General features: G+C 36.4%; 1 protein-coding gene across 1 annotated transcript in view; it reads right to left on the reverse strand.

The window, feature by feature from the left end:
* DIAPH3 (diaphanous related formin 3) overlaps positions 1-25,308 on the reverse strand; it is a 574,550-nt gene that overhangs the window by 407,620 nt on the left and 141,622 nt on the right. The window contains 1 exon segment of the mRNA XM_032611534.1: positions 24,468-24,598. Within this exon segment, the coding sequence (XP_032467425.1) occupies positions 24,468-24,598 (131 nt within the window).

A 25,308-nucleotide genomic window follows, 5' to 3' on the forward strand; every position in this document is an offset into this window, starting at 1 on the left:
AATTAATGCACAGAAATCTCTTGCATTCCTATATACTAATGAGGAAAAAATCTGAAAAGAAATTAAGGAAACACTGCCATTTACCATTGCAACAAAAAGAAAAAATACCAAGGAATAAACCTACCTAAGGAAAAAAAAAGACCCGTATGCAGAAAACTATAAGACACTGATGAATGAAACCAAACATGATACAAATAGATGGAGAGATATACCATATTCTTGGATTGGAAGAATCAACATTGTGAAAATGACTATACTACCCAAAGCAATCTACAGATTCAATGAAATCCCTATCAAACTACTACTGGCATTTTTCACAGAACTAGAACAAAAACTTTCACAATTTGTATGGAAACACAAAAGACCCCGAATAGCCAAAGCAATCTTGAGAAAGAAAAACAGAGCTGGAGGAATCAGGCTCCCTGAATTCAGACTATACTACAAAGCTACAGTAATCAAGACAGTATGGTACTGGCACAAAAACAGAAATATAGATCAGTGGAACAGGATAGAAAGCCCAGACATAAACCCATGCATATATGGTCACCTTATCTTTGACAAAGGAGGCAGCAAAATACAATGCAGAAAAGACAGCCCCTTTAATAAGTGGTGCTGGGAAAACTGGACAGCTACATATAAAAGAATAAAATTAGAACATTTTGTAACACCATACACAGAAATAAACTCAAAATGGATTAAAGACCTAAATGTAAGGCCAGACACTGTCAAACTCTTTAGAGAAAAAGTTAGGAGGAACACTCTTTGACATAAATCACAGCAAGATCCTTTTTGACCCACCTCCTAGAGAAATGGAAATAAAAACAAAAATAAACAAATGGGACCTAATGAAACTTAAAAGCTTTTGCACAGCCAAAGAAACCATAAACAAGACGAAAAGACAACCCTCAGAATGGGAGAAAATATTTGCAAAAGAAGCAACTGACAAAGGGTTAATCTCCAAAATATACAAGCAGCTCATGCAGCTCAATATCAAAAAAGCAAACAACCCAGTCCAAAAATGGGCAGAAGATCTAAATAGACATTTCTCCAAAAAAGATATACAGATTGCCAACAAACACGTGAAAGAATGCTCAATATCACTAATCATTAGAGAAATGCAAATCAAAACTACAATGAAGTATCACCTCACACCAGTAAGAATGGCCATCATAAAAAAATCTACAAACAATAAATGCTGGAGAGGGTGTGGAGAAAAGGGAACCTTCTTGCACTGTTGGTGGGAATGTAAATTGATATAGCCACTATGGAGATCAGCATGGAGGTTCCTTAATAAACTAAAAATAGAACTACCATATGACCCACCAATCCCACTACTTGGCATATACCCTGAGAAAACCATAATTCAAAAAGACACATGCACGCCAATGTTCATTGCAGCACTATTTACAATAGCCAGGACACGGAAGCAACCTAAGTGTCTATCGACAGACGAATGGATAAAGAAGATGTGGCACATATATACAATGGACTATTACTCAGCCATAAAAAGAAATGAAATTGAGTTATTTGTGGTGAGGTGGAGGGACCTAGAGCCTGTCATACAGAGTGAAGTAAGTCAGAAAGAGAAAATCAAATACAATATTCTAACACATATATATGGAATCTAAAAAAAAAAAAATTGTTCTGACGAACCTAGGGGCAGGACAGGAATAAAGATGCAGACATAGAGGATGGACATGAGGACACAGGGAGGGGGAAGGGTAAGCTGGGATGAAGTGAGAGAGCAGCACTGACATATATACACTACCAAATGTAAAACAGATAGCTAGTGGGAAGCACCTGCATCTCACAGGGAGATCAGCTTGGTGCTTTGTGACCCCCTAGAAAGGTGGGATAGGGAGGGTGGGAGGGAGATGCAAGGGGGAGCGGATATGGGGATATATGTATATGTATAGCTGATTCACTGCTGTTATACAGCAGAAACTAACACACCAGTGTAAAGCAATTATACTCCAATAAAGATGTTTAAAAAAAAAAGTTCCATAACTGGAAATACCGAACTCTTCTCTTTTAATTGCTTCAAGAAAAACTTCTAAGTGTATTACCATTTAGCACTTCCTAGTAGGGGTCTCAATGTAGGAGAAAAAAAGAGGTGAAAAGGTGACAGAAGAAATAAAAAGAGGAAGAGGGGCAACTGGTATCTAGGATTAAATGTTCAAACCACCTTCAAATGTTCAAAGCAGCTTAGGATTGGAAATTGTTATTGCTTCCAGAGACAGAGGAGGAAATCAAAAGTGCAGAGTGGTTTACAGTGTAATTTTGGGTTTATGAAGCAAACACAGTCACCTCATAAAGCAGAAATGGTAATCAGGTCTCAAATTTACTTCCTGGCCAAAGGAACAAATCACCATCTATATGTTTCCCATAGACTAAAGTTAAAGTTATTACCTCTCTTCCCAAGTGTGTTCTAAGAAAGAGAAAGACAAATGCATCATGGATTGTCAGAGTTGGAATAAACCTACCAGATCATAAACGCAACCTCACCTGTTACATACACCTGCAGGACAGGGACTATTTCTTATTTGTCTTTAAATCCCAGCACCTAGCACATATTAAGCACTAAAATAGTTTTGGAATGAAAGTGAAACTCCTTCCACTTCTATATACAGCTGACCCTTGAACAACACAGGGCTTAAGACCACTGACCCTCCATTTAGTCAAAAATCGGTGTATAACTTATAGTAAGCCCTCCACATCTGTATCTGCAGTACCTCCATATCTGCGGTTCAGCATCCTCATTCAACCAACCTCAGATTGTGTAGTATAGTAGTATCTACAATTGAAAGAAATCTGCTTATAAGTGGACCCATGTAGTTCAAACCTATGTTGTTCAAGGGTCAACTGTATAAGGAAAAGGACACAGAGAGAAGTTAAGGTCGCTTAGAAATAGCACTAAGTCTGCCGATGCATGCCCTGGCTCATGACCTTAACTTTATATATTCAGAAAAAGGCACCAAGTGATGACGCATTCCACGCAACATCACTGACACTGTTTCAATCTTCATGTCAGAAACATCAATTCTGACTCTAGAACTGGTACTTATACATACTTAACCAAGAAGGATAAATCTGAGTCCCTGTCCTACATCACACTTTAGGACTTGACTGACTGCTGCTCAAAGGATGATGTTTCACCACTACTAAAACAAATGCTCATTAACTAAGTCAGTCAGCCTTTAGTAGGGGCGCACTGTGTGCTCGATACTGCACTAGGGATGAGAAATACAAAGCTGAATAAAACATGTTCTTTGCCCTTGAAAAAATTCACAGACTACTGGTTGAAACAAATGTCGAGCAAAATTATTTCCATAATGTAAGACATGCTATAATCATGGTGCTAAGGGAACAGAAAGAAGGTGCAGCATCTACCTCTCCTGGGAACAAAGCAGCTGATGTCTGCCCTGAGTCTTGATGGATAAGTCACAGAAAGAAAGAGAAGTCGCTAAGCCAGAGGGAATACATGCAAAAACATTAAATATGAAAGGCATGGCCTGTGCTAAGCACAAGTGGCTGTATCTGAGATAAAAAAACAAACAGGTAGGAAGGAGCCTGTGAAAAACCTATATACAGTCAGCACTCCATATCCATGGGATCAACAAATTGCAGATCGAAAACATTTGAAAAAAAGAAAATTCCAAAAAGTTCAAAAGGCAAAAGTTGAACTTGCCACACACCAGCAACTATTTACATAGCATTTCTGTTGTATTTACAACTATTTGCCTAGCCTTTACATTATTAGGTATTATAAGTAATCTAGAGATGATTTAAAGTATACAGGAGAATGTACATAGGTTATATGCAAATACTATACTATTTTATGTAAGGAACTTGCGCATCCTCAGATTTTGGTACTGATCCCCCACAGATACCAAGGGATGACTGAACAATGCCATGGGCAATAAGAAGCCACTACAGGGTTAGGCATACATGGTAGACAGAGTAATCCCACCCCTACCCCTCAAAGATGGCCATGTCCCAACATCAGAACCTATGAATACCCTACATAGCAAAGGGGGAATTAAAAATGGAATTATGGTTGCTACCAGATGATTTTAAAATAGGGAGATTACTCTAGATTATCCAGATGGACCAAATCTAATTACATAATTCATTAAAGCTGAGACCCTTTCCCAGGTGGGTTAGAGAGATGAAATGGAAGAAAGAAGAGATTCAAAGCATGAGATGGACTCAACCTGCCTTTACAGGCTTTAAAGATGGAGGAAGGGGAATATGAACCAAGGAATGTGGGTGGAATCTAAAAAGCTGAGACAACCCTAAACTGACAGCTAGCAAGGAAACAGGGATGCCAATCTCACGAATGCAGGGAATTGAATTCTGCTAATAACCCAAATGATCAAGCAAACAGGGTTGAGTCTCCTCATTCTTGAACACACAACATGTCTCCATTTATTAAGACCTTCTCTGATTTCCTTCACCATGATTTTGTAGTTTTCAGCATAAAAGTCCTGTACACAATTTGTTTAGACTTACACCAGAGTATTTTGTTTGTTTGTTTGTTTTGGAGCAGTGGTAAATAGTGTTGTTTTCCAAAAGTCATTGCTAGAATATAGAAATACAATTGATCGTTTTGTTCAGGTAAAAAACAGATAATATAAATTTACCCTCTGAATATTTAAGTGTTCAGTACAGTACTGTCAACTGCATTCCCACTGTTGTACAACAGAGCTCTAAAACTTTTCCTCTTGTGAAACACAATTGATTTTTGTTTATCCTGAATCCTGAAATCTTGCTGAACTCAGTGATTAGTTCTAGTTCAAAAAGTTCTTTGAACTTTTCTGTGTAAACAACTGTCACCTGTAAATAGGGACAGTTTTATTTCTTCCTTTCTGATTCATATGCGTTTTATTTCATTGTGGCCTCATTGCTCTGGTGAGAACTTCTAGCACTGTGTTAAGAGCGTTAAGAGGGAAAGTCCCTGCTTTGTTCCCAGTCAGAGGGGAAAAGCATTCAGTATTTCACCACTATATACCATAGTAGCTACAGGATTTATGTAGATTCATGTTATCCAGTTAAAGTACCCTCTGTATTAGTTTCCTAGGGTTGCTATAACAAAGTATCACACAGTGGGTGACTTAAAACAACAAACTTATTCTCATAGCTCTGGAGTCTGGAAGCTCAAAATTAAATTGTCAGCAGAATCAGGCTCCCACTGAGGCTATGGATAGAATCCTTCTTTGCCTCCTCTTAGCTTCTGGTGGTAGCTGTTAATCTAGGATTCCCATACCTCTGTCATCACGTTGTGTGCTCCCGACGTCTCTTTTCTTCTTATAAGGACACCTGTTATATCAGATTAAGAGCCCATTCTACTCCCTATGATCCCATCTTAATTAATCTGCAATAAAGTCACATTTCTAAGGTGCAAGTTAGAACTTAAACATATCTTTCTGGGGAACACAATCCAATCCATAACATCTATTCTTATTTTTATGACAGTTTTTATCATGAAATAGGGGTTAAGTTTTATCAAATGCTTTGTCTGCATCAATTGATATGATCAGGCGACTGTTCTTCTCTAGCCTTGTCCATATAGCATATTAAAATAAGGATTTTTGTGTCTATATTCATGATGGACATTGCTCTGTAAAGGTGGAGGTTTCAGGTTTGTTTTTGTTTTGTCTTGTTATTGTTTTTGTCTGGTTTTGCTATCTGTACACGCTTCATAAATTGCAAACTGTTCCCTGCTCTTGTATTTTCTGGAAGAGACTGTGTAGAATTGATATTATTTTTCTTCAAATATTTGGTAAAATTCTCTAGTGAAATCATCTGTACTTGATCTTTCAAGGAGTTTCAAATTAGTAATTCAATTTCCTTAATAGAGGACTATTCAAATTTTCTATCTCATATTGGGGATGTTGTAGTACTTTATGCTTTTCAAAGAATTGGTCTTTTTCATCCAAGTTGTCAATTTTGTGTGTTTACAGTTGTTTGTAGCATTCCCTTATTACCCTCTTGATGTAGGGTCTATAGTGATATTCTCTGTTTCATTCCTGATATTGGTAATTTGTGTCTTCTCTTTTTTTCCTCATCAATATTAACAAAGGCTTGTCAATTTTATTAATCTCTCCAAAGAGCCAGCTCCTTGTTTCACTGATTTACTCTATTGTTCTTCTGGTTTCAATTTAATTGATTTCTGCTGTTTATTATTTCCCTCCTTCTGCTTGCTTTGGGCTTACTTGCTTTTCTTTTTTTTTTAAGATTCTTTTTTTTTGGCGGTACCACACAGCTCGCGGGATCTTAGTTCCCTGACCAGGGATTGAACCCAAGGCCTTGGCAGTGAGAGCACGGAGTCCTAACCACTGGACCGCCAGGAAATTCCCTATTTTTTTTAGATTCTTAAGGTGATAACTGAAATTACTAATGTGAGCCTTTTCCTCTTTTCTAATGTATGTGTTTAGTGCTATAGTAATGCTTTAGATGTGTCCCACAAATTTTGAAATGTGGTATTCTCATTTTCATTATGCTTGGTATATTTTTTGTTTCTTTCGAGGCTTCTTCTTTGACCCAAGGACTATATAGAAGTGTGTTGTTTACTTTCCAAATGTTCAGAAGTCTTCCTGTTATCTTTCTGTTAGTGATTTCTAGTTTGAGTCCATTTTGGTGAGAGAACACATTTAGTATGATTTCAGTTCTTTTAAATTTGATGAGGTTTGCTCTATAGCCCAGGATATGGTCTGTCTCGGTATATGTTCTGTGGTAATAAGAAAAGAATGTGTATTCTTTTATCATTGGATGGAGTCTTCTATAAATATATGCTTTTGCTTGATGGTGGTGTTGAATTTTTTATACCCTTAGTGATTTTCTGTCCACACGTTGTATCAATTGTTGACTTAGTTGTTAAGTCTCCATATCTAATTGTGGATTTATCTATTTTTCCTTTCAGTTCTATTATTTCTTGTTTCATGTGTTTTGCATATCTGTGATTTGACACATACACATTTAGGATTGAGCTTTTGGTGGTTTGACTCTTATTATATAGAATCAATCTCTTTTACTTCCTTACTCTGAGGTCTAAATTATATTAAAAATAGCCACAACTGCTTTCTTTTGATTAACATTTATATATATGTCTATTATGCTTTTACTTTCCATTTGCCTATATCAATATATTTGAAGTAAATTTCTAATAGAAAATATATAACTAGTGATATTTTAATCCAGTTTGCAAATCTCCTTTAATTAGCATATAACCATTTACACCTAATGTAATTATTGATATGCTAAGGTTTCAGTCAACCATTTTTTTTTTTTTTGGTTTTTGTTTGTCCACTTTATCTTCTTTTTCCTGACTTCCCATGGTTTACTTCAACATGTTTTAGAATTCCATTTTGATTTACCTAATGAGTTTTTCTGTCTTGCTGGCTGCCCCTTTCATGGTCCCCTGGCTTAAGAGTAGTAGTAGCCTTTTACTGGGATTTTGTCTATGCTTATTAGTATTTCTAGGTTGCTGACTTCTTTAGGTCCAAATCTGGGATCAAAGAGGCAAAAAGAAAATTCACAGAACTCACCACCATGTTGTTCCTTGGGTCCCAAGTTCCCTAGCCTACGTGCCATTTTGTATTTATTTCATATACAATGTCTTATTTTTTTAGTTGTGCTTAGTGAGGAACAGGTAAAAGTACATCTACTCCATCTTCTTAGAAACACAAGTTTGAAACATCTACAGTTAACATGTGAGAATAGGCAGAAACTCCCAACCAAGGCACCTGAGAAAAGGCAGTGAAGGTGACATAACAAATCTTAAGGAATACACCAGAAACTAATACAACATTGTAAACCAATACTTCATAAATAATTTTTTTAAAAAAAATCATAAGAAGAGAGAAAATAGATAAGAGTCAAGGGTCAACTGCTGAAGTGAGGTCAAATAGAAACTGAAAAGAACCATTAAAAGCTGAATTCAAGACCAGTTTATAAATAACTCTGTAATAGTAAAATTCTGATTGCAGAAGAATTAAAAAAAGAAAAAGGGTGGTTAGAATAGACATAATAAATGTAATAGGGGATAAAGATTTGATGGGAAAAATCTGAAGGAGAAACAAGAAGAGGTAAAACAAACAAATAATTAAAATAGGGTATAACAAGCATTAGGACAAACGTAAGCAAAGGATGCTAAAGAAGCAAGTAAGGTAACTACCTAATGTGGCAGGGGCTAGAAAAAAATCCTCAAAGAAAATTTTATGCCTACAGTCTTCACATGGAAAGATGCTAACATATCTTCAGTTTAAAAAGCAGATATGGTAATTTCTACTTTTTTTCAAAAATATGTGTTTTTGTTCCTTTATAGGAAATGTGTCACGTATGCGGAGCTATACAGACACATTCTTAATTATCTCCTACCTAATCAGCTCACTCATTTACCTGCTGGTTTCCAATCCATGTATGAAACACTGGCTAACATCCATGGCAAAATGAGCATTCCAGGCAAGTGTTCTACTCTCTCATACATCCACATGCTTCTGCTCCCACCAAGAATCAGATGGATTGGTTTCCAAATCCATTTTTGCCAGTTGTACTTATTGCTATAATTATGTAATTTAAACTACATAAACAGACAACATATCATTGGGAAAAGTGTTGCTGTTCCTATGAAAATTAAGTCTAATGCTTTGGAAACATTTTTTAAAAGATGACATTTAAACAGTGCTATAGAAGTAGATGTAGACACAAGCGTAAATATATTGAGAGATCATCAAAAAGATTTTTTTTTAAAGAGTAAGAATTCTATTTTCAGGTTACTTTGTAGAGCCCCCACTTTCCTGTTCCCCAGTAAAACACCATCATGAGGGCAACAATGCATCATGACTATGGTTTATGCAGTCAGCCTTTGTCTCCTCCAAGAACAGCTCTGGGTTCCACATCGAATATCTACAGAAAAAAATGGATGTTTATGTTTTGAACTTTTAAAAAAAAAAAGGGTATATGTGAATCATTTAGTTTATGATTCCCTGCTTTAACCAACTTTTTTCAAATAAACAGCAATAGAGGTAAACAAGAGAACCTCCTCACACACACCCACTCCTACCCAAGAAGTTACAGTGTCCAAGTAGGTGATGCTATTCATTTCTCCTTCATTTTGCTTTTGTGTATTGTTTATTTTCCTGCCATGAATTTATATTTTTAATAGTAAGACAGCATTTTTTAATTACAAAAAACAATAATTTTACATGAACGCCTAGGGAAGCACAAAGTTATTTTGCTAAAAATCAACATAAGGAGTTTCTTGAAAGAGGAAAAAATACATCACTGGTCACATTTGACAAAGTAACAAATTTCAGACCTTAAACTTAGAAGGTCAGCTTTAATATGTATAATATCCAGATCCAATTTACATTACTATGTCAGAGCAATATATCACCAATGCTGAATATAATTATAGCTTATTTTAAGCTTTCATTTTTACCTACTCTTAGCAAGGTGACTAATTACTTAAGATGAAGAGTTCTGGGGAGAGTACAAAGCAATTAACATGCTCTGTAGGGCAAAACAAACATACACCTACATCCCATTCAACAGGCCATCCACAAAAATGACACTAAATTATACAGGCGGATAGGGAATTTAGGAACTAAATAATGTTCTGATTGTAAAATCTACCAAACTTCAAAATACAACCATTAACATGTATATTTTCTAGGAATTGACTTTTAAAGAAATTATGTATTTAAAACTAGCTATTTATTCCCCCCTCTAATATTAGATGAAATAATGAAGTAACAAACTGAATAATCCATTCTCATAGTTACTTTTTAGCTACAACATATTCAAGGGGATAAAATGTCTAGAGAAATTATTCCAAATAAAATGTAAAGACAACCAGATAAACTGCAATGACGAAAAACAAAGCACCTTATACAAGAAACATGAGCTCTTTATCTTTAGATGAAAAGATAGTAAGAGAACTACAGATTTAAAATAACATAATCACTATGTACTCTAATGAAAACTTAAGCCTACTATTAAAAGTAACATTGCAGAAATTGAAATAGTTTAAAACTATTAAATAGTTTAAGTATTAGTAAGCAAATTTCTTAGTATCAAATGCATCATTACTTTAGGAAAGCATTAACTGAATTATTCATTTTAAATACAGACTAATTTGACAGCCAACAAATGGGGAAAGAAAAATTGTCATCACACTTCAGGCCTTCCACCATCTGTTCCCACCCTAAATACTTGCTACTACTACCCAATACTAGTCCAACAGATCAGATCAGTCCATAAATTTAACTATTAAGTCCATAATCTGCCCTTGATTCTGTCAAGTTCATTCCTAGCTTCACTCATAATGCTCCCCTCCACAGAATTACCTCTTCTCTAACCAATGAAACAATTTCATCTTTCAAGGGCCAGTTCAAATTTCCTCCTTGTTTGAACTCTCACTAATTTAAGTTTCTCCATTTGCTCAAAGGGTTTCATTGCCGTGATCCCAGATATTCCTCCAGTTACTGCCCATTTATTTCTCTCCTTTCTTTTATAGCAGAAGGTCTCAAATGATTTCATCACAGGTGTAATCAGTACATCTTCATCCATTCACTCCATCTCACTTCAATCTGGCTTCTGCCACGCAGTCTCCACAAAATTACTTTTCTCAAAGGTCACTAACAGCCCTCCCCTTGCTAATTCCCACTGTATTACCTTGCCCCACCTCAGCAGCATTCTATGTGGTTTGCCACCCCCTTCTTTTGAAACACTCTTCCTCTCTTAGGTTCAGGAAATCAGCCTCCTGGTTTTTCCTCCTCCCCACCAGCCAGAGCTCAATCTGTTTTCCTGGCTTCTCCTCCCTTTCTGGGCCACAAATAATTGCTGAGTTCCTCAGAGCTTCTTCCAGGAACTCTTCTGTACCTTGCTCTCTTTCCAGATGCATGTGCACAGATACACACACCCCAGCCCTGGATCTCTGCCATTCTCAGAGCTTTATGTACAATCCACATATAAACAACAGTACATATCTCCACTCCACATTTCCCCACTGAGCTGCAGACTCACATATCTGGCTCCTTGCCCGATATCTCAAATTGTGAAACTCTTGGACATATCAAACTTAACATGTTTAAAAGAGATATTTGATTTTCTTCTCCAAAATGCATGGAATCAGTAACAATCATTTTCCTCTCTCCCAGCATGGATGATGAATGTCGCCTGCCATGCACGAAGGATGTTGTAGACATCAGCCTCTGTAGCCACCCCCAGTGGTGCACCTTGAGGGGATTCAGGATGGAGAAAAACATGATACTGGCCCTGGATAGTTAAGGTGCATATCAAAGGAACAATTTCAACAAGCCCAGACTCTTGCATCTTCCCATACACAGAAAGCTGCTAAATTCATTAATTGAGATGTCTGGTTTTCTTTAATTAGCAGTAATTTTTAGATATTCTGACTACCTGGGGTTTTTTTCTTTTACAAAAACTCCTATATATCCCGGCTCCTCCCTTACCTCTTCCGAACAGTCCCTCAGAGCTAGCTGAGAGGCTGTCTCCTGGGCTTAAGTCCTCAGTAAGTCTGCTAAATAAAACATAACTCTCAACTTTTAGGTTGTGCAATTTTTTTTTCAGTCAACACCAGTTAACAGCACTGCTATCGACCTCTTTGCTCAAGTCAAAAATCCAGGTTTTTTTTCATTCACAGCCCACATCCAATCCATCAACATGTCCTACTGTTTCTACTTCACTTTATCTGCAAAATCCACCCAGCTCCTCGCCCACTACTACAATCCTTATCCAAGCCCCCTCATCCCTCCTGTGGCTACTTCCACAGCCTCCCTTCTGCTCTCCCTGTCCACTCTCTCCCATCTTGAATCTATTCTCTCCACAGAGCAGGAGTGATCTTTTTAAACAGGTAAGTTAGAATACATCACTTCCTGCTTTAAACTCCTTAATAGCCTCCCACTTACTTAGAATAAAAATCCAATTTCCCTACCATGACTTTAAGACCCTCATGACCTGGCCACTGCCCACCTCTCTGACGGTCCCATCCGCCTGCCACTGTTTCTCCACCTCAGGTCTCTGCTGCCCAGGAGATGCTCCAGGACCAGCACCAATGCCTAAGCTTCTCTTATCTAGTTCCTTGTCCTCCTGATCTCTTAAACTTCACCATCTCAGACTTTCTCTGACCAGCTTGCATCTAAAAGCTCTCTATGCTTTACTGTTGGTCCCATACTTTTTCTTGACTGAACTGATGATATCTTTTATTTACTTCTATTTTCTATGACTTTCCCCAGTATGCCTCTTGTTACTGTGGTACCTCACACAGGTAGAATATTACACCCTCGGCTGTACTCTAGTGGCATGTTATCCATGACACATACTTAAGGACTTAATTAGATAAGAGCTGGTGGTACATTTATTCTTTAGTGTTTGTTAGGCATTTCTCTCCAAATGGAATCTGAGCAATGTGAGGACCAGGAGAAGTGCTTGCACCTCTTCTAGCTTTGTAACAGGGAGGTCCATATAGACACTAAAGTACCTGGCCTTCTACCCTGAAGAATGAGCAAGACAAGCTCATGCATATCACTTCATTTCATGCTTTAAGTTCCCTATTCTCTCCTTACTATTTAAGTTCATTTAACCTGTGCTCTGATATTCTCTTCTGAGCCCCATATTAAGGTTCTACAACAACAGAGCATTTTGTCCCCCTCCTCAGAAATTCACAGCATGACAGAGGAAGCAGCCATACCTAGACTCAAGAGTGAAAAGGCTCAAAACAAATGCACAAGGAAAATTACATGAATTTCTGATCTCTACAACTGTGTTGTCCAATAGGTAGCCACTAGCGACGTGTGTATACTTAAATTTAAATTAATTAAAATTTGATTGCTCAGTCACAGTAGCCACATTTCAAGTGCTTGACAGCCACCTGTGATGAGTTCGAAACACCAAAGACACAGCGCATTTCCATCGCTGTACAAAGTTACTGGACTTCTGTTCAAATGAGCCTAATTTCTCTTTGGCCCTGCAGAGACACTCCAGGTGACCTTCCTGGTTCTAAGCTTAATGTGAGTGTTTCTTTTCTGTTACCTTTTATAAATTTTAACATACAAAAGATGTTTAACATATGAAAAGTATACCTATTTCTTTCTGATGTACATTACACCTGTAACAAAATAAACAGAAATCTGTGGTCAGTATAAAATTGAGTTTTACTCTATACGATTTTCTGAATCAAAGAAATTAAAACTTCCTTCTATTGCCAATATATTGTGCCTCCTTTAATATTAAGGCCTTTCTTTATTTATAGTTATATATTTCTCTAGTAGAGTTATGTCAGAGAATATCAAGACAAGGATCAACTTACTTAAATTCTTTACTTAACCCACTCAGCAATATACTCAACACATAATGTCAAGACCAAAAAATTAGTCTCAGAACTAAACTATATAAATTTTCATTTGTAGGATACCAAATAACTAGAAGCTTTAGTGCCTGCAGTACAAATAATTTTTCCACTGAAAATATTTATCTTTACCAAAGAAACCAAAGTATTCAGTAAATAACATCATACTGATAGCTATTATAGATTTGAACACAGAAGGTTTATATTTCTGAAAACGCAGACAATTATCACCTAAAAGAAGAAAGTTTCTTATATTTTGCCTTTACATCCATAAGAAATTGTTTAAGATTAACAGCAGTTTTTTTTCCCCAAATTGCAGTAATCAAATCTTTTCAAATAGTTTTCATTCATATATTCTCTCTTTTATGCCTGAATATCAAACTACTCTATTTTAAAAGCAAAAATTTGAGACTCTATGTTACATTGTAACTGACTTTATATTTGAATAGGATTTTTTAAAATTAATCTTGGCTATTCAAACAGCAATTTATATTTCACTTTGAATAGACTGGGAGACATATATTTTTAAATAGATTGGCAGCACTTTACAATTCTACGACTTTTCATGTCAAGTATAAACTGAGCTATATAGCTCTTATTCACCATTTGCAGAAAATATGTATTTCTCTGTTAAAAGCAATTACTCTATTTTCGATGTACTCTACTTTTATTGTTAACCTTGCATTCAAAGTCAAAGCTTTAAGATACAGGTAAAGTTAACTTTGAAACCAAATAATTATAATACATCTTAATATATCTATGAGCCAAAGCCAAGCTACAGTATGAATGACAATACACAAAGGAGAAAGCCTCCCAACCAGTGGGGAACATTCAACCTTCTAGAGAGTCTCTCAGAAAAATGACACCAGCTTTGGAGCTGTTGTGAAAAATGCATTGGAAAGAAATGGCTTGCCCTTCAAAAATATCAAGTTAGTATTCATTTGAAAACATTAATAACTATTTTCTTCCAGGGCATGTTTTATTAATATTTCATTCATTTAAAGCACTTTGGAAACAACAGCAAGCAAAATGGCCTAAAATTAGAGGTAATTCTCAACAAATATTTCTTTAATAAGCAATACTGTCATAAAAGTTACAAATCCTGAATGATAATTTACACATAAATAATGCAAGGCATATCCCAAGATATATGGCAATGTCTAAAGAGGTAAAGAAGAATATTAACATCCTACCTTACGCTTTGACTTCTTACTGGAAAACAACCTGGAAAAAATGCTTGTAAGAGGTAAAAGTAAGCACATCTCTGAGGAAATTTCTGTTTAAAAAAAAACACGAACCTCACTAATATTTTTAATCTACCAAAGGGGATGTTTCTATGACTTCTATGATGTGCCATATTGCCAATTTCCTCATCCTGACCACAGGTAGCCAAAGTGAAGGCCACCATGGACCAAAGCTATAGCACTCTGTCAGACCAGCCTCTCCTTTCCTTTCCTACTTTTTATAGTTGGTATGAAGCCCACTCCCTTAGCCTTATCCCACCAAGACTATAGTCCCTGCTGTAGGCAGCCTCCCTTAGATCACTCTTTGATTCTCTTGATACGAATGTCTACTCATCCTTGGAGGTTTTAAAATATAAGCTTTAATCTTTAAGACTTTAACTTCATATGTATTCTCATAGTCTTGAACATAACTTTGAGAAAATAATAATCATGCAATAAATATATCAAAGAAATATGCAGCTACTCAGAAGAACCAAGGCATTTAAGCAGCACTGCATAATAAAATATAACAGAAATGGTATGTATGTGTTGTCCAATATGGTAGCCACAGCCACATGTGTCTACTGAGCACGTGAAATGTTGCCCTTTTTTTCATTAAACTTTAATTAATTAAATTTAAATAGCCACAAGTGACTAGTAGCTACTGTATTGAACAGCACAGGAAAGAAAACACAGAGTCATCTACATTACTAACCTTCCTGACATCATTACTGAAGAGAAAGAAAGAGAAAGACAGAAAAGGAAAATGAAAGACGAAAACTACAAGAATGTACATTACCAAGGAACACCTTTACTCCTCTTGCCCATTCAGAAATTATCACTGTAAATATGTATAAACTGCTAGTTTTTCTAAGGCTGATTTTCAAAAAAAACTTTTTATCTGATGTCTTAATTTAAATTCCAAAACACCACGAGAATAAAAATAAACTGGAGCATATTATTAAAGAACATTATCCTCCTTCCCTCATTTCTACAAAAGGAGAGGTCTTCTACTATATTCCCCATAAAGCAACATTGGGGGTTACTTCTGGTCACTCCCTCTACCTCGTTATTGGAATATCCCCCAGGAAAAATTACTTTATCAAATTGGTGAAAGTAGAGAAAAAAACAGAACGCTCCTACCTGCATAGGAACCTGGCCTGCAGTTACCTATTCTCTCTACCTATTACTACATGATAAGTGATTCAGTGGGAAGAAGTAAGAAGTATATTTCACCTTCAAGCCCCAGTTTTGCTTTTCACTCTTAGCTTTTCCAGCAGTACAGCTGATTTTGTTTCTTACCCTGCTTCTGTATCTACTTTTTAAATGTATTTCAGAATGCAAAAGCAAAAAGACGGTGTAATTAGCATCACCATAAAACCCAGTATTTTGCATGTGTACGTGTCAAACAGGACAGGAGTTGAATTACAGGAAACTGAATAAATGGTAACAGGTCTCTTTTTTGTGGGATTTAGGGGTGAGTCATAGAGAAAGAAGACTTTGGGAGGCCAAGCAAAAGAAAGATACTGAAAAAGTGCTGAAGCAAATGCAGGACCTGAGAGATGACTGTTTATTTCACTTGACCAAGTTGACTGTGTTTAAGTAGAGGTCGTTTCAAGAAATTCAGAGCAGGGTAACCCTTTGTATCTTAGAAAGTTTTTGACCTGATTCAAGTCCTGAGGCACACTATAAAAGCACTTTTGTTTACATCTTCTAATACTAAAATAAAGAACCTAAATGTCCAATGAAACTAAAAACTGGAAAAAAACAAAAATTTAACACTTATTGACCTATTATGTATCCCAATAAATAATGCACTGATACTCAGCCCATTTCTTCTCACTCCCCTTCCCCACTTCTATTCTGTTCTGTTCCTGTCTCAAAGGGGCTGAACCTGCAGGCTGCAGTTCCCAGGCTTTGTAATCAACTGCTCTCTGCTAGGTTTGACCAGAGGGAAGGTGAAGAAAGAATAACAAGGATGTTTCTCTCCCTCTCTCTCTCCCTTGGCAGTTTCTCTGCAACAGTTGCATCTTCCCCATGGATCCAGTTTCTTCCATTCAACACCAGGCTGTGAGCTTCCAGAGCATTGCCTTTCCCTCCAGCACAGGGGTGGAGCAACTTCCGGCTGTTGCGAACCTCCACTACCTCACTGCTCCCTATTTGGTTTCTCAGTCTTTCCATCACCCATTTAACCAATTTCTGGCATTAACTTCTTTTTTAAAAAGCGTATAGCATGCGCTCTGGTTCCTGTTTTCCTCTCAGGACCCTGACAACGTGTATAATACACACATATACATATGTGTGCATGACAGTTTGATTCCGATTTCATCTCCAACTTCTTCCTAGGAAAGCATCTTTGGTAAGAACAAGGAAAGGAACAGAAACTCTTTAAGAATCATAATATGGTATAATAAAGCTTTAAGAAGAGAAACGTTTGACTTGTAGATGTTTTAGTTTGAGTGCTCTAAATAGCCTGCACCACCCTTACCCCACCACAATGTCATTGATAGAATCCACTGACCAAGACGAGGGACTCTGCAGGCACGGTTGAAGGATGAAGGCCTGGGGGGATTGGCAGTGATAATAAAGGAGGGACAAGAAGCCTTCCTCACTCAAGTACCTCTACATCATATTCATTGTCCCTTCCCTCAACTATGGGAGGGAGAGGGGATGTAGGAAACCCAGACTTTTACCGGGTTCACTCTCTCCATGAATTTCTTGGATGTTTCTGAGGAATATTAACACACCCACAAATGTCTAATGTCAAAGTATGATTTTCAGAAAGATAAAAACATTGCTCACCCAAATAAAGCCAGCAGTGTCAAATACTTACCACATTAATGAGAGAACCAGCAAGATGGTGAGGCTGGTTCAAAAAGAATTGGAAAAACATCAGAAGATATATAATGACTTAAAGAAAGGATAGTAGAAGAAGAACAATAATTTAAATATAAAACTAATTAATATCCTGCAGGGCAATAAACGTGCAACTTCTGGGGTTTATCTTTAAAAAATAAAAATTTAAAAAGCAAGCAACAGTAAGGTAAAATAACATAATACTAACATATGCATTAAAAATTTAGGGCAAAGGCACACAAGACCCTATTAACAGTTCACCACTGAGCAGCAGGCTTTGATAATCAAATGACAAAAGAGATGAAGACTTTTTCTTTTCTGGTTATACCCATCTAAGAAATTCAGATTTTTGACATAAGAATACAATGCCTTTATAATTTAAAATTTCTTAACCAACTTTCTTTTTCCTGGTATTAAACTAGATATCCATGACCACCCTCCCAACAACAGTCACTGAGACATGATTTTAAAATTGTGTCTGAGGTGACAAGAAAGTACAGTCTCCTCAAAAGCAAAATTTAAAGAGAGAGAAAGAGAGAGGAATTTAGACAGGTAAGCCTGCCTCAAGCCTCATCTGCTCTGGGGGACAAACATGAAGCCCTGGAAACCCAACATCTCCTTTGTGGTAGCTAAGCAGAGCTATTAGAACAAGTGTTACAGCCTCAAGCCTGAGAAACGCCAGCAAAAAGCAAGGCTCTCAAAAGGCCACACCTTAAGTAAGAAGGTGACCTAGCAATAAACCTGCCCAGTAAAGGAGGACATCAAGGCAAATTTCTTCTGATAATTCATAACCCAGTCACACACATATGAGGAGGAAAAAAAAACGAAAAAACAAAAACCTCAAACTGGTCATTTTAGTTTAAGGCAGCCCTGGATCATTACGTTCCTAGTAGTAGAAAAGCATTAATTCATTCTAGCAAAATATCTTCACAATAAATCTCAAAGAAAAAGTTCCAAGGAATAGGAGGTCACACTCTAAAATTACAAAACACACAAAGAAACAAGAAATGAGTAAAGGTGAAAAAAATAAATAAACAAATAACCAACACCAGGAGTAGGCCTAGGAGACCTTTATTTACTAAAATTACAGAGAATATAAAATATTTAATATGTTTAGAGAAATAATAAACAGGATAAAAATAAGCAAGGAGGGGCTTCCCTGGTGGCGCAGTGGTTGAGAGTCCACCTGCCGATGCGGAGGACATGGGTTCGTGCCCCAGTCCGGGAGGATCCCACATGCCGCGGAGTGGCTGGGCCCGTGAGCCATGGCCGCTGAGCCTGCGCATCTGGAGCCTGTGCTCCACAACAGGAGAGGCCACAACAGTGATGTGCCCGCATACCAAAAAAATAAAAAATAAAAAAATAAAAACTAAGCAAGGAGCATTATGAAAAAAAGATAAGGAGTTTTGAAACAGCCAAAAATATTATGAGGATGAAATTATAATAATGGAAATTTAAAATACAACTTATAAATTAAATAGCAGATTAGACAATGGTGAAGAAATAATTAGGAAACTAGAAGATATTACAAAGTATTCCCAGAATACAGTACAGAGAGACAAACAGATGGAAACTTCAAAGAGATTAGGAAATAATGGTGTATGGAGTAAGAAGCTCTAACATACAAAACTGAGAGAGGGGGGAATCAATATTCAAAGAGTTAATGGCTGACATTTTCACAGAACTTATGAAAGACACTAATCATATTCAGGAAGTCCAAAAAACGCCCTAGTAAAAACAAATAAGAAAGAAATTCCACCTAGACACATAGAACACACTATAGAACACCAAAAACAAAACATAATAAAACCAGAGAGAAAGGGCAGATTACCTAGAAGAGCATGAGTTTTAGATAAAAGAGCCTACCTCTCAAAAACAGCAATGTAAGGCAGAAGAAAGAATAATATCTTCAATGGACTAAGAAAAGATATCAGAAAACCTTAATTTCATGCCCTTAGGAAAACTATTCTTCAAAAGTAAAGGTAAATAAAGTCACTTTCAAACAAATAAAACAGAGTTTTACCATCAAAGGACTCTCACTACAGGAATGTAATGATATACTTGAGCAAAAAGTAAAATCAGAAAAAAATGTGCAAGAACCAAAAAAGGATGAGTATGTATGTGTATAAACACATATACATAAATACATATTTGTAGTATATCTCAGTAGTAACAATAGCTAATTTACAATACGAAAAAAGAAAAAACAGAAAATTTAAATATCACACAGAACTAGCATACAAATCAAGAGAGGATGATTGGTGTTAACGTATTTTAAGTTCAGAGGAAGAGAGACTGCTTTTTTGTGTCCCTTTTAAGTACACGCATGTACAGTTTCCTTTTTAAGCGTGTGCATGTTAAATTTCTCTTCTGTTTTCAGATCGAAGAGAATGTCTTCCAAATTAGTAAATGAGGAAAAGTGAAATGAGAAATTTAAAATCTATCAAAAGAATTTGAGGAAGAAGGAAGAATACAGAAAAGAATGGGGGAGGGGTGAGCAGGAGGAGGAGGAAGAGGAACATGGAAAAGCAGCATAAACTGAAAATTTTAAATGGAATGTCATATAAATCCCAATATATTTCTACAATTGATATGAACAAAGATTATCAGACAAGATTCGTTTTAAAAGCATCCATGTACTATTTACAATGGATGTTCCTAAAATATAAGAACAAGGTATGAAAAATGATTAATTGTGATAAAATGTGAGTAGTTGCACACAGCATACATAAATATATGAAATACTGAGAGGAAAATGCAAGTCTTCAAAGAGCACATAGAAGATGATGCCATTTAAATAACGTTCAAAAAGATATAAAACCAAGCAATATATTAGGAATACATATATGGTAATCTATAATGCAAAGAAATCCAAAATTCAGGACAGTGGTCACCACGGAATAGTGAAGAAAGGGACACTGAATTAAGGAGGGAGGCATAGAAGCTTCAAAGTTATAGGCAGTAATCTATATGCTAGCCTCATTAGTAGGTGAGTGGGCACTTATTTCACTATAATGACAAACAGCCTTTTTTTATATGTTTAACATTTTATAAAAATAATTTTTATAGTAAGTCAAACTATTAGTAACTTCAAATTTTTGTCTTGACTTTTTCTCTTCAGATCAGGTTGACACCAAGGAATACAGTGATCTCGTTGCTTGCCACAAGCCTCCTGTCTCTATCCTCATGTGCAGTACGTGGCACAAAACATTCAGCAACTCCAAAGATAAGCTCTCCTACCAGCTTTATGTTTTAAAGCCCAGAAATGCAGGAAAACTACACTCTAAACATAGCACTGATTAAATGGAATAATGACACATACAGGCTGCTTACTTGCTCTGCAGTAAACATATATTTTACTGCAAAATTTTCTAAAGTGATCTTCTCCAAGTTACAGTTAACTTAATCAAATCTGTTCCAAAACCTCCTTAGAAATCTTCTAACAAAATGATAAATTGTAAAATATCTCTTGTAAACTTCAAAATGCACACATTAAGCATGAGTAAAGGAAGATAATGCCTAGGGCTTCCCTGGTGGCGCAGTGGTTGAGAATCTGCCTGCCAATGCAGGGGACACGGGTTCGAGCACTGGTCTGGGAAGATCCCACGTGCCGCGGAGCAACTAGCCCCGTGAGCCACAATTACTGAGCCTGCGCGTCTGGAGCCTTTGCTCCGCAACAAGAGAGGCCGTGATAGTGAGAGGCCCGCGCACCGCGATGAGCAGTGGCCCCCACTTGCCGCAACTAGAGAAAGCCCACGCACAGAAATGAAGACCCAACACAGCAAAAATATATAAATAAATAAATATTTTTTTTAAAAAAAGATAATGCCTAATATCACAAAAATCTACGAAGACTGGTATTTCTGAGACAGAAACCTTATCCTTGACGACCACATCAACTTGAGCAAATGAAGATGCATTCTATAACTAATTTGCTATATGCAAAGATGAGTAATGGACTAAAACGCTTAATATCAATCATAATGATGTTAGTGTCTACCTTTTTATGTTTCTACCTCCACGTATTTGAAAGCTCAAACATAACTGTTGACCGTGTTGAGATCCACTAAAAGTTATGTTTGATAATTTGAAGAAATTGGTCTTTTCACTTGTGTCCCAAAAATAAAACTTCTATGTCTTTAAGCTCAAAACTGTCCTTGATGTTGAATAATCAATAAAACTTCAAACAGAAGAACTATGTGATCTTCAAATCAAGTCTTTATAAAACAAGGCCAATAATTTGGTATTTAAAGCGTTGGTTTTCACATAATTCACTATGCAGATAGTCAAAGGATGACATGTCTCATAATCGTTACGCAGAGTTTCAGAGGTTGGTGAATGGCTCTAAAATACTGCATATCAGGGATGGGGTGGTGCAGGGGTGCTCTACTCTTTCCTTGATTTTTTTTTTTTTTTTTTTTTGCGGTACGCGGGCCTCTCACTGCTGTGGCCTCTCCCGTTGCAGAGCACAGGCTCCGGACGCGCAGGCTCAGCAGCCACGGCTCACGGGCCCAGCCGCTCCGCGGCATGTGGGATCTTCCCGGACCAGGGCACGAGCCCGTGTCCCCTGCATCGGCAGGCGGACTCTCAACCACTGCGCCACCAGGGAAGCCCTCCTTGATTTTTAATTTAAATAAATCCTGATCCCAAACCAGCATTGGAGAACTGTCATTAATTACTTCACTTGCTTCTTTTTCAATTGTATTCACAGACATTAAAGAATTTCACTCTGATTTTCTCAATAATACTACAGATCTAATAATAATCTCAAAAGCTTACAAAAAGTTGGAATTCCTTCTCTCTTGAAATTTAGTCACATACTGTACATAAAAAAGAAAATATGAAAACTGACTTTATCAGCAGACACATCATAACTAACTGCAAAGTCCAAAGATTTGATCAGAAATAGCTTCAAGTTTTACATGTTCAGCTAAGTCATTCCTCTAATTGGAGCACTGGGCACAGAAATACTCATGTCTCAATTTTCTATCTACATAAAGTGCCATGATTTCAGAAAAATTTCTCCAATTATATGGTTTTCTATTCTTTCCAATTAAAAAGACTATTTCGTAGGAAACAGCAACACTTGTGAATTGCTGATAATATATTCTATTGTACGTATATTGGCTCAATAGAATTGGCCACTCTCAGGAAAATAATTCCACAAATTTTTATTTTTGAAATATTTATTCTTTCAAATGAAAGAAACATACAGCATTATTTCCCACTGTCTTTATATGGAATCACAATAAATAATTGTAATATGCCTGAATTCATACATAAAATCCTCTCACAGTTTTTCTTTCACTATCATGTTCATCTACTCAAAATATGAAAAATTAGAAGAGGTAATGGCAGGGTCTATTTCTTATTATACTAAAATTCCATGGTTATTTCCAGTGCCCAGTAGCTGCCAGATAAACTGAAAAATGACTGTAGCTCCCCAGTTGACCCCAAAATACCCTCTTCCTACATTTAAACTCCACAGGAACAGGGCCTGGACCTGCTTTGCTATTTACTCAAGCCCCACATCTAAGATGGTACTTGGAAACAAAACATTGGTACTTGGAAAAGAGAAGGTGCTCAATAACCATTTTTTAAATGAAAACATTTAATAGGTAAAGATTAAGATGGAGACCAGAGTTCTTCATGTATGACTATACCTGTCAAATAAACAAACTCCTAATTCAACTTAGTTTCTAGCAATAGCCAACATAAAACAGAAGAAGGTTAAAATTGTTTCAATCAAAACTTCACTGAGCACTTTCTATGTGCTAAAAGCACTGTGCCTGGTAAAGAGAGGTATATAAGACATATGAAATCCCTGGTCTCATGCCCACCATTAATTTACAGCCTAGAGAACACACTGAAAGTGGTAAAATATGGAAAAATAAAGATAAAATTGAAATAATAGAGATTCTTTGTTTACTCTTCATGCTCCTTACTTCAACCTCACTTTCATGTCTCTCAGCAGGTAGGGTCTTTTTATTTTAAATACTTATACTGTCAAGGATCTTTATCATACTATAGCCAAACTTCAGAAACATCCGGAATATCAGAATATCAAAAAAAAGTCTTTTATATATCATTAACCTCCAATCATAGTTTTTCATTCTGGTCCTCTAGCCCTTTGTCTATATTTTATACTCACACACACACATATATGCATATATATATATATATATATATATACACACACACACACACACACATATATATGTATAGAGAGAGAAGGCTAGAAAATATTTATATATATTTATGCAGAAATAAGCATTCATTATACAATAAATCAAAACTAATCTACCTTAGACTCTTGCAGCTCAGAAATTCTGATTCTATGACTGTTCAGACATTTTATAACAATTCCTACTTAAAATTTTTCAAGAATATGCTGGACTAAAAGGCCTAAAAACTGATTTAGCAAGACACCTATTGTAGTGTGGCTAGATACAGGGCAGCCAGTTAAATGTGGAATTCTGGAAAAACAACAAATAATTTTTTAGCGTAACTACGTCTAAAACCCAGATTTTACTGGGCGTCCTATATTTTTATTTGCTAAGTCTGACAACACTAACCTCCTATGGGCTCCTATAAAGATACCAATTAAAGGAAATAATAAATTAATGGTATTTCTTGTATATCAAACAGGAATGAGCCAATATATATGTACAATACCAAAATTCAGAGTGAAACTCAGCCCCATTAAATTGACAGTTTCTGATGACTGTTCTCTTTTGAAAAACGCCTTAAGTTTTTAAAAAGTCTAAGAAAAAAAAAAGAATGACTTTTTTTAAAGTCCACAGGCTATATATCACTCAGTAATAAACACAAAAGGTACTATGGAGACTGTATTTCCACATGCATACAAAAATTATGTATTCAATTTTTACCTTGAGAAGTTGTTGAGGTAGACCACCTATTTACTCACAGGCACCATGAAGTACTGCATAAAAGTGGCAGATCATGGCATCTGTTTAATTCAGTAATATGCCCTCATGTTCAGAAAGACGAATTACCTCACGGGATTACTCGTCAAAGACACGCGGAGGGACTCCAGGCACGTGAAGAGCCTTTCATCTGCAGACTCCATCTTCAGTTCATGGATGAATTCCTGAGGTGAGATCTGTCGACTACTCTTAACACTTCCCTGTAAAATAAGTTAAAAATTTTTAATTCATGTTGTGTGAAGATTATCCATTAAAATAGTAACTACATTAATCCCACCTTTCATATTAACAGCAGCACACAACTACTCTGAGTAGCATTATTTTGAGAGGATGATTTCCTTACTTCTGCCCATAAATCTATAAATTCATAATCCATGGTATCCACAAAAGATAGCAACATAATATCAAAAGGTTTTCAAATTAAGATAATTGCTTTGTCAAATCCAGACTATCATGGAAAACATAGGAAATATCTGAAAATATACCAATGTGTTTTAGGCACATGCAAAATAAAAACCAAAACTTAATACCAGAATGACCCTATTAAAATTAATATTCCAAGCAACACAGAAAAACCTGTAAATCTTTAAGCACCTAGTTCTAGGCAATACAGACAGAGATTATCAAAACCTAAGTCTGGAAGGAGAAACGCAAGCAAGGAAACAGTACTATTCAGAGCAGTCTAATTCCTCTAACATGCCACCAAGGGACCAAAGGAGGAACACCCAACTTGGCAGAACAGACAAGGGAAGCCAAGGGGAAGGTAAGTAAGAGGGAGGCAAAGACTTAGACAAGAATACCGTTCAGGCTAAAACATCACACAAAAGCACACACCCAAAAAGAAAAACAAAAGCACATAGCACATATAACTGAGGATAGATGCCAGGTCCTGGAGTGGTAGAGCACTACC

This window comes from Phocoena sinus, chromosome 18, assembly GCF_008692025.1.
Source record: "Phocoena sinus isolate mPhoSin1 chromosome 18, mPhoSin1.pri, whole genome shotgun sequence".
NCBI classification, from domain to species: Eukaryota; Metazoa; Chordata; class Mammalia; order Artiodactyla; family Phocoenidae; genus Phocoena; species Phocoena sinus.